The sequence below is a fragment of the Ovis aries genome, chromosome 5 (genome assembly GCF_016772045.2).
Source record: "Ovis aries strain OAR_USU_Benz2616 breed Rambouillet chromosome 5, ARS-UI_Ramb_v3.0, whole genome shotgun sequence".
NCBI lineage: Eukaryota > Metazoa > Chordata > Mammalia > Artiodactyla > Bovidae > Ovis > Ovis aries.
The window spans coordinates 6,844,278-6,855,565 of record NC_056058.1 but is presented as its reverse complement, the minus strand read 5'-3'; the positions used below and the strand labels follow the sequence as shown (position 1 = coordinate 6,855,565).

At 46.4% G+C, this 11,288-nt stretch overlaps 1 protein-coding gene across 1 annotated transcript; it reads right to left on the bottom strand.

The window, feature by feature from the left end:
- Positions 1-458: 458 nt before the first annotated feature.
- On the bottom strand, positions 459-1,738 carry LOC101119214 (olfactory receptor 10H2-like). The gene has a single exon (XM_027970653.2). It carries the CDS (start codon positions 1,608-1,610, stop codon positions 660-662), a length of 951 nt encoding a protein of 316 aa, XP_027826454.1. The 5' UTR covers positions 1,611-1,738; the 3' UTR covers positions 459-659.
- Positions 1,739-11,288: the final 9,550 nt, after the last annotated feature.

Here is an 11,288-nt window from a genome sequence, read left to right as displayed (position 1 = left end):
TTCTTTACCACCAACACTGCCTGGGAAGACCATCCATATTTATCCATACTTATACTATTTGGCAATAAAGAGTACTGAAGTTCTTGTACATTCTACAACATAGAAGAACCTTGAACTATGTGCTAAGTTAAAGGATCTACTCAAAGAGACCACATTGTGTATGATTCCATTTATATGAAATATCCAGAATAGGCAAATAGACAAATCAGATAAGCCATTTCCTAAGTCTGGGAGGTAAGGGCATTGAGAAGAAGTAGGAAGTGATTGATAATAAAGGAAGGGACACGGGTTTCTTCTCAGAGTGACAAAACTATTTTTCAACGATTAAGGTGACAACTGTATAACTCTGTAAATATACTAAAGACCAACTGAACTGTGTACTTTCAATATGTGAATTATATCTCAATAAAACTGTTTGATTAAAATACAAAATTATCAGACACACAGACCAAGGCAGGGAGAGGAAAAAGTTAATATTTATTGAGCACCTACTCAGTAGGTGATAGGTGCTGTCTCACACACACACACACGCACGCGCACACACACACACACACACCAATCTTAACAACAGCCATGCAGGGTAGTCGTTATTAACCCCATTTACAGATGAGGGCATGCTCATCTTTCTACCATATCCTGACCACCTCCACACCGGCCACTCAGATGCTGGAAAGATAGAGTTTGCTGAGGAAGGTCTTCTTCATAGCGTTCTTCAGCTCCTTATTCCTGAGGCTGAAAATGATGGGGCTCAGGAAAGGTGTGAGGATCGTGTAGGTGATGGCTATCAAGATGTTGCCTTGCTGAGAGTGGAGACCTGTGAGCTTGACATAGATGACAGAGGCGAAGCTGTAGTGCACCACGACCACAGTCAGATGAGACGCACACGTGGAGAAGGCTTTGTGCCGGCCCTCGGCTGAAGGGATCCTCAAGATGGCGGCCACGATGAAGGCGTAAGAGAGCAGGATGAGGAGAAAGCAACCCAGCAAGACCATGCTACAGACTAGGCCCACACCCAGGGCCACTCCCGGTACATTATTCCCACAAGCCAACTTCATTAGAGGAGGCACATGGCAGAAAAAATGGTGAACCTCATTGAGACCACAGAAGGGGAGGTGGAAAACGGCAGATGTCACCAGCAACCCAATAAATAAGCCTCCAGCCCAGGACCAGGCCACCAGGCAGGTGCAGCCTCGGGGGCTCATGAGCATGTTGTAGCGCAGGGGGTGGCAGATGGCCACGTAGCGGTCGTAGCCCATGACGGTGAGCAGGAAGGAGTGGGTGAAGCCCAACATGAAGGAGAAGAACATCTGGCTGGCACAGGCCCTGAAGGAGATAGAGCGGTCGGTGGAGAGCAGGTCGGCCAGCATGCGCGGGATGATGGCAAAGGTGTAGAGGACCTCGGAGGTGGAGAGGGCGCACAGGAAAAGGTACATGGGGGTGTGGAGGCTGCGCTCGCTCCAGACGGTGGCCATGATGAACAGGTTCCCCAGCAGCGTGAACAGGTACATCAACAGGAACAGAAGGAAGAAGACGGGCAGGAGATGCTGAGGGAAGGTGGAGAAGCCGATGAGGATGAATTCAGACACGGAAGTGTAGTTTAGCCCCAACATGACAGTATATCTGCTTGAGGAGAAAGTGAACAAGACCCAGTGGGAAGGAATTTAGTCTCTAAGGAGCCCTACCTGGGAGGACTTCCTGGAGAGGCTCCTTCCCCTCTCCAAGCCATGGTTAATCCATCTGCAAAATGGTGTTCGTAATAATGATCATGCATCTTAAGTGCCCTAACATGTATACTGCCACATAGCGAGAACTTAATTTAAAAACTATTGATAATAGCAATAAGACTACTATTATTACTGTAGTTAACTCCATGCAGGACCACCACCGCCCGCCTCCCCTCCCCCCGCCCCCACACGCTTTTCTGTCTTTGAGCATGCTGGTTGCTCTGTGCTTATCCCCATCTTCATAAGACCAACCCCTTCCTAAATTTGAAGGTCAGGCTACCCCCTAATTTCAACTTTCAGCTAGGAGCCAACTCTCCCCTACCACATGGAAAGGACTTAGGCTCAGTTTCTCTCTCACCAACCCTGCTTACCAGCTCACCTGGAAAAGGAGTAATATTTCTTTTTCCATAGAGCTTCTGTGGTGCTTAAATGAGGTAATAGACCTTAAAGCTCTTAGCTACTACCACTGTGTGGTCTAACTTGCATGAGTCCCTCACAGGATGTGGTCCTGACTGACATCACAATAGAGTCCTGTTCTCTGATCCCCACTGGGTTCTCTTTCTCTGGTCAGTTCCCAGTGCTATTCTCTGAAGCTCCTTGCCTCTCTTCAACTCCTATGCCGCTCTCCTATCAATAACCTTATGCTTCACAGAGAAGCCAAGACTTGGCTTCTCTCATCTCCCTCCTTGAGTGGCAACAGTCATACCTGTCCCAGATCCCTGTGAGGTCAACTCTCCTTCCAACCTGCTCCATCAGCTGTACTTCTCTCTCTCCCTCTGGTTCTCTCTCTCCCTCTGGTTCTCTCTCTCTCTCTGCCACAAACAAGCTTGATGCAAAATAAAATACTTTTAAAAACTGGAAAGTGCATTAGTGAATGAGTAAATGAACAAAAATGAGCTATATCACTACAATGGAATACCATTTAGCCATACAAATGAATGAATAAAGAACTGATATACACTACTACATGGGTGACCCTTAAAGAATTTATGCTGAGTGACTATTTACAATAGCTAGGACATGGAAGCAACCTAGATGTCAATCGACAGATGAATGGATAAAGAAGTTGTGGTACATATATACAATGGAATATTACTCGGCCATAAAAAGGAACACATGTGAATCAGTTCTAATGAGGTGGTTGAACCTAGAGCCTATTACACAAAGTGAAGTAAGTCAGAAAGAGAAAGATAAATATCATATATTAATATGCATATATGGAATCTAGAAAGATTGTACTGATGATTCTACTTTTATAAGGCAGCAGAGGAGATGCAGACATAAAGAACATATTTTAGACACCGTGAGGGAAGGAGGGGATGGTGTGATTTGAGAGAATAGCATTGAAACATGTACATTACTATATAAAAAATAAATAGCCAGTGGTAACTTGCTGTGTGAGGCAGGAAATGCAAATCTGGTGCTCTGTGATAACCTAGAGGGGTGGAGTGGGGAGGAGGTACAAGGAAGGTTTAAGAGAGCAGGGACATATATCTACCTAAGACTGATTCATGTTGGTGTATGGCAGAAACCATCACAATATTGTAAGTAATCATCCTCCAATTAACAATTAAAATTTTGAAAAGAATTTATGCTGAGTGAAAGAGGCCTGTCACAGAAGGCCACACATCATTGCATGATTCCACTTATTTGGAATATCAAGAATAGTAAACACATCAAGATAGAAAACAGGTTAATAGTTGCCAGGGAATGAGGACAGGTTTAATGGTGGGTGATTGTTAATGGGTTCAAAATTTCCTTTCGGGGTGGTGAAATGTCTTGGACCTAAATGGAGGTGATCAGTTCAGTCCAGTTCAGTCACTCAGTCATGTTCGACTCTTTGTGACCCCATGAACCACAGCACGCCAGGCCTCCCTGTCCATCACCAACTCCCAGAGTTCACCCAAACTCATGTCTGTTGAGTTGGTGATGCCAACCAACCATCTCATCCTCTGTCATCCCATTCTCCTCCTGCCTCCAATCTTTCCCAGCATCAGGGTCCTTTCAAATGAGTCAGCTTTTCTCATCAGGTGTCAAAAGTATTAAAGTTTCAGCTTCAACAACAGTCCTTCCAGTGAACACTTGGGACTGATCTCTTAGGATGGACTGGTTGGATCTCTTTGCAGTCCAAGAGTCTTCTCTTGGACTCTCAAGAGTCTTCTCTTGGACCCTCAAGAGTCTTCTCCAACACCACAGTTCAGAAGCATCAGTTCTTCTGTGCTCAGTTTTCTTTATAGTCCAACTCTCACATCCATACATGACCACTGGAAAAACCATAGCCTTGACTAGATGGACCTTTGTTGGCAAAGTAATGTCTCTGCTTTTGAATACGCTGTCTAGGTTGGTCATAACTTTCCTTCCAAGGAGTAAGCGTCTTTTAATTTCATGGCTGCAATCACCATCTGCAGTGAATTTGGAGCCCAAAAAAATAAAGTCTGACACTGTTTCCACTGTTTCCCCATCTATTACCCATGAAGTGATGGGACCGGATGCTATAATCTTAGCTTTCTGAATGTTGAGCTTTAAGCCAACTTTTTCACTCTCCTCTTTCACTTTCATCAAGAGGCTCTTTAGTTCTTCTTCACATTCTGCCATAAGGGTGGTGTCATCTGCATATCTGAGGTTATTGATATTTCTCCTGGCAATCTTGATTCCAGCTTTGTGTTTCAATAAGTCCAGCGTTTCTCGTGATGTACTCTGCATAGAAGTTAAATAAGCAGGGTGACAATATACACCCTTGACGTACTCCTTTTCCTATTTGGAACCAGTCATTGTTCCATGTCCAGTTCTAACTGTTGCTTCCTGACCTGCATACAGGTTTCTCAAGAGGCAGGTCAGGTGGTCTGGTATTCCCATCTCTTGAAGAATTTTCCACAGTTTATTGTGATCCACACAGTCAAAGGCTTTGGCATAGTCAATAAAGCAGAAATAGATGTTTTTCTGGAACTCTCTTGCTTTTCCCATGATCCAGCAGATGTTGGCAATTTGATCTCTGGTTCCTCTACCTTTTCTAAAACCAGCTTGAACATCAGGAAGTTCACATTTCACGTATTGCTGAAGCCTGGCTGGGAGAATTTTGAGCATTCTTTTACTAGCATGTGAGATGAGTACAATTGTGTGGTAGTTTGAGCATTCTTTGGCATTGCCTTTCTTTGGAATTGGAATGAAAACTGACCTTTTCCAGTCCTGTGGCCACTGCTGAGTTTTCCAACTTTGCTGCCATATTGAGTGCAGCACTTTCACAGTATCAGGATTTGAAATAGCTCCACTGGAATTCCATCACCTCCACCAGCTTTGTTTGTAGTGATGCTTCCTAAGGCCCACTTGACTTCACATTCCAGGATGGAGGTGATGGTCTCACAATATTGTCAATTTCTTAAATGCCACTGAGTTGTGCCATTTAAAATGGCAAAACTGTGGGAAAAAATTGTAAAGTCTGTGCACCATTGGTGGCATTGTAAAAGAGTACAACAACTGTGAGAAATGGTATGGATATTCCTCAAAAAGTTAAAATTAGAACTACTTTACGAACCAATAACCCCGCTTCTGTATATGTATGCAAAAGAATTGAAAGCAGGATCTCAAAAAGATATTTGCACACCCCTGTTCATAGTAGCACTAGTCACAATAGCCATGAGGTGGAAGCACCCCAAATGTTCGTCCTTGGATGAATGGTAAGCAAAACGTGGTCTATCCCTCCAATGAAATATTATTCAGCTTTAAAAGGAAGAAAATGTTGTGACATGCTACAACATGAATGAACCTCAGCGATATCATGTTAAGTGGAATCAGCCAATTCTCCCCGAAAGAAATCCTGTATGATTCCACAGTATGAGATCTCTAAAGTAGTCAAATTCAGAGAAATACAATGTAGACTTGCAGTTTCCAAGGGCTGAGGGGAGAGGAAATGGGGAGTTTTTGTTTAAAAGGTTTAGAATTTCAGTTTTGCCAGATGAAAAAAACATCTGGAATTCTGCCACACCACAATATGAATAGATTTAACCCTAACAAACTGCATACTTATATAGTTAAGTTTTCTTTTTTGCAGAAAAAAAAGAAAAAAAATTTGTAGTACTGATATCTGCTATAACTTGGATGAAGCTTGTAAACATACTATGTGGAAAAAGCCAAGCTCAACTATCGTCTGATTCAACAGTTGAGAAATGAAATGAAAGATGTGAATAGTAAACCTGTAGGAACAAAATTCAGATTAAAGGTTGCCAGGGGTCAGGAGCAGGGCGGATGGGGCATGACAGCTAAAGAGAAGAGAACAAGGTTTCCTTTGCAGTAATGACAATATTTTATATCTAGACACAAATGATGGCTGCACATTGTGAATGTACTATATGTCACTGAAATGTACACTTTAAAACGGTTAATTGTTGGTATGTGAATTTCACCTCCATTTTTGTATAAAGCAAAACGATCCTCCTTCAGCCCACTTGCACCTATGCACTACCTCCTCACAGCCCAGCTGGTCCCCAGAAAGGGAGAGAGAGAGCCTCAGAGTGTCCTGAGGCCAGCCCCGAGCCAAGAGAGAGAATGCACCTTCTCTAGTTCAGCACCCCTCCTCTTGCTCTGGGCAGCCTGTGAGCCTCCACCTAGGCGTGTGTGAGACAGAAGGTGAGGCCCCTTAGGACAGCTCTCCTGAGACGCGGGCAGCTTCCTGTCCCTACAGAGCTGGGCCTGGTGCCCCTGTGTCTCACGCACACTACACGCAGGTGTCCCCACACCTCCACATGCCTGTCTTCCACCACTCGTGCCTCCTCCCAACACACAGTACCTTAGGCTCCTTCTTCTGCAAGCAGATATGACTGCACCTAGGTCATGCAAATATCTGTGCACTTGTCGAGTTGCAGAGACCGCGCCCTCGAGGATGGACCTGCCCCCGCAGAGTCATAGTCTGCACACCCGGCAGTGCACTCGGACTCAGTCTCACAGCCTGATGCTGCTAAGAAGATGACTAATGCCTGTGTTACCGACAGGCACCTTGCACTCTGACATCTGCACGCCAGCCACAGTGTGCACAAATGTACATGGGTACGGGCGTCCCTGGTGGCTCAGATGGTAAAGAATCTGCCTGCAATGCGGGAGGCCCAGGGTCAGTCCCTGAGTTGGGAAGACCCCCAGAGAAGGAAATGACAATCCACTCCAGTATTCTTGTCTGGCGAATCCCATGGACAGAGGAGCCTGGCTGGCTACACTCTATGGTGTTGCAAAGAGTCAGACAAACTGAGTGAATAACACTTCCCCTTTTTTTCATGAGTGCTCAGTGGAGGACTCAGGAGTAAGGAGCCTTTGCTCAGGTACCTCTTGCCCTGAAATTTGTTCAGCTGGGTTCCTGATACTAAGATCCACAGGGAACACTCCTATTACTCACCTCCTGTCCAGGGCGTACATCACCTCATCCAGGAAGGCGTCCAGGTGTGCACACTCCACTCTATGGGCAGCCACCAGACGATCTGAAGAGGTAGCAGAGGAGGCCCTGGTCCCCCTCACTCACACAGGGAGCTCAGAAGGGAGTGGGCGGGGCAGAAGGCTGCTCCCTTACTTTATCCCTTTCTTCTCCAGAGACGCGTTCTGAAGGCATCCTTGGGGAGCCTGGTGCAAGATGCAGGAGTGGCTCCCTCAGGGCCCAGAGTCATGTGGGAGCCTTGGGGGCACTTCTGGGCACACCAGGCTCCTCTGGGATCAACCCACAGAAGTACAATCAGTCTGCAGCCTTCCCTGACAGAGCTCTGTGCTCTGCTGGTGTTGCAGAAACCAGTAATCAAGAAACCAAGCACCACACTCGGAAAGTTGGAGAACTCAGGTTTATTAACCTGACGGGCCCAGAGGAGTTAACACCCCAAGCTCTGAGCCCCAAACAAAAGGGTTACAGAGTTTTTATAGACAGACTAGAGTGGCCAACACTAGCTGCTAATAGGCTGGTTTAAACTAAAGGGTTTCACGCACATGGAAACAGCAGTCAAGATGGGGAGGGGCATACCTGACCTTTACACGAACAGGCATGATTAAGCAGGCTTGCAGGGCCTGGGCAATTTCAAAGAACAGGACAAGGGTGAGTGAGATAAGCTCCAGTTCCTAGTACTGTAAGGCCCCACTTTCTGAGACTACTTTGCAAGGAGCAAGCTGAGTTACAGAGGCAGAACGAACAAGAGGTTATGTACAATTTTAACTTTTCCTCTTCCCTGGGAGCTGGGCTATTCTGTGGTACCAAAAGGGGATGATTAGGTTGGGAGATAGATGTGACAAGACTGCCCCAACTAGACCTGGAAGGAATAGAAAAGAAGTAGGGGCCTCTCCGCTAATCTCTCAACCCATGGGCTCCTTCCCTTCTTGGGAGGCTCCAGTGCGGACCTTACAGCTCAAAGGGCCAAGACCATCCACACCCCATATAAGGCACCCCTGGGCCATCCCAGATGACAGCACAAGCCTCCCAGACCATACTTGCAAGGACTTTGGTGGGGAAATTCTGGCTCCCAGCTACAAGGAGTGTGCTAGCAGACAGACTAATGTCTGACCTCTGTGGGAAGGAGAGGGGCTAGGTCAGGAATGGAATCTCTAAAGCAGGAACCTGCTCTGGACCCAGGCCCTTGAAACTTAAAGACTGGGGAATGAAGGAACAGACAGTGTTAGGCCCTGACAACCACAAACAACCAGGCTCACAGGTTGTTGGGCTAAAATGCAGCTCAGGGTCTGCTCTCTTGCCATTTTCCACATTCTCATCTCCAAGACCGCAGCCTGGTTGGTGAAAGCACATAGAACCTGGAGGACACCATCAACCCTTGTATTAGTGTCCTAGGGCTGATAAAATGAATGATCACAAACTGGGTAGCTTAAACATGTGCACACACGTGCTCAATCATATCTGACTCTTTGTGACCCCACAGACTGTAGCCCACCAGGCTCCTCTGTCCATGGGGTTCTCCAGGCAACAATACTGGAGTAGGTTGCCATTTCCTACTCCAGGAGGGCTTCCTGACCCTGGGGTCAAACCCGAGTCTTCTGTGTCTCCTGCGTTGGCAGATGGATTCTTTACCACTGAGCCACCTGGGAAGCCCCAGAAATTTATTCTTTTCCAGTTCTGGAGGCCAGAAGTCCAAAATCGAGGTTCTGGCAGAGATGCTTCTTCTGGAAGCTCTGAAGGAGAATCTGTTCCATGCCTCCTTCCTGGTGGCCACTGGCAACACTCAACTGCATCAATGCAATCCCTGCCTATGTCTTCACCTGGACTTCTCCTTGTGTCTCTGTAGGTCTCCTCTTTTATAAGGACAAAAGTCATTAGGGTCCACACAAAACTGAGGATGATTTCATCTTGAGATCCTTAAATAGTTACATCTTCAGAGGTATTTCCAAGTGAGGTCACATTCCAAGTGCCAAGTGGGCATGAGTTTCTAAGTCACTCAATCCTAAAGAAAATCAACCCTGTATATTCACTGGAAAGACAGATGCTGAGGCTGAAGCTCCAATACTTTGGCCACCTGATGTGAAGAGCTGACTCATTGGAAAAGACCCTGATGTTGGGAAAGCGTGAAGGCAGGAGGAAAAGGGGGTGACAAGGGATGAGAGGGTTGGATGACATCACTGACACAATGGACATGAGTTTGAGCAAACTCCGGGAGATGGGGAAGGACAGGGAGGCCTGGCGTGCTGCCGTCCATGGGGTCACAAAGAGTCAGACGCAATCTAATGACTGAACAGCAGCATTTTAACCCACAATAGTACCCTTCATGGTATAGTTCTCTGTTTCAGGCCTCATCCCTGCATTCACTTCCTAAACAACAGTAGAGGAATCCTGCCAAACTAACCAGATAACATCCTTCCTCTGCTTAGATCCAGCCATGGCTCCCTGGTGCCCAGATGTTTCTCTGCATTCTACAGGGTTCTGTGCAGTCTGGTCCTTGTTAGCTCCCCCAGTTCCCAATCTCAACTCCCTCCCCCTCATTCAATGTAGCAGTCTCACTTCATATCTCTAGTCTAAAATGAAATTCGGTTTCTTGAATTTGCCAGATTCTCTCTCACCCCAGGGACCCGGGCATAGCTCACCCTTCATTCCTCCCTGCCTCAATCAACTGGTCTCAGATTACATGTCACCTCTTACAGGAAGCCTTCCGTGATAGCCCCAAAGCTGGCCAGATAAGATGCCTTTCTGTCACCTAGCTTCCCCTGGAGTCCCCTATCATAAGGTGGTGTTGTTGCCTGGTTATGGGTCAGAGTCTCCCATGAGGGTGGGAATTCCTGAGGGCAGGGCTTGTGTCTCGCTGGTTTCATGTTGTTTTGCCAAAACTCAGAAGCTTTCTGCACATAGTAAATATTCAATAAATATGCATTTAAGCAAAAAATGAGTGAAGGACTGCATGGTGCCTTGGGACTTTATCATGTAGGCAGGGGGGTGAGGAAGTGCCATTTAAACTGAACTTTGAAGGATGAGCAAGAGTCCTTGGGGTACATGGTGTCAGGGAGGGAATCCCAGGCTCAGGAACCATCCTGAGCAAAACCATGGAGAGATGCTCAGAACTGGGTTAGAGGAGGCAGAGAGATCTGGCTGGAGCCAAATTGTGAAGGGGGTTGGCAGCAACTGAGAACACCCTTCCAGCCCCCAGGGAGAGAGTAGGCTAGAAGGAGAGGTCAGGAGAGGACCCGGGCAGCTAGATGGCACAGGCAGATGCCAGTCTGAACTGGAGTTTCAGCCAATATTTTTCACTAAGCTGTACCCTCCAGGACAGCAAGAAGACCCAGGATTTGGGGGAATTTCCCTGACACTGCGACTTGGGGAAAAGATCCAAAAGACTTGTTCTATAGCCTGAATAGCCAAGGCCAGACAAGAATTTGCACCATCTACGTTGGCCAAGGAAAACAGCTCACAGCACGGAGTTCCCAAGATGATAAAATATGGAGATCAATGGGTAACAGTATCGGAATATCAATACCTCAGGTGAGGCCTGAATGCCAATCTGCATCTGCATGTGAACCACAAAGAAGGTACTTAAGATCTAATGTTACTAATACCAGACTACTTGGTATCTAAAAATCAGCATTGACTCAATAAATGAAACTAATCAGGGAATCAGGAATCACATTGGTCAGTAGAAAGCCATCAGCACTCTTGCAGAAGACTCTGAATTGACCTGGAAGAGTTGTCATAGGACACGTCTGAGCTTGGCAGCTCTTTTGACACGTGGCTTGGCCTCTTTGGGCCTCATTCTCTATTTTGCAAACGGGGCTGAATTATACAGATGAGAGACACAATGCATGTAAGGATGTTGGCTTGTAGGCCCTTGGTGGAGGTGACCTTCCCTCCCTCTACTCTCATATAGAGCTTTTTCTTTAACTGTGGATGCTCTTCTCTCATTTGGCTCACAGATATTTTCTGAGCACCCACCATGTGCCAAGCATGATGTGGCCAGTAGAGAAACAATGATAAGTAACCAAACTCCATTTGAACCACAGCCTGGTAGCTTTACTCAGCTTTTCTCCCAGGCAGGACCATTCTCCACTTGGATGATCAATAAATATTAGTTCAAGTTATTTTATTCCCCAAATATTTCCCAGCCCCTGCTG

What these genes read in the sequence shown, in the direction of transcription:
- LOC101119214 (XM_027970653.2), bottom strand. Translation starts at nt 1,610, where the DNA reads ATGTTGGGGCTAAACTACACTTCCGTGTCTGAATTCATCCTCATCGGC.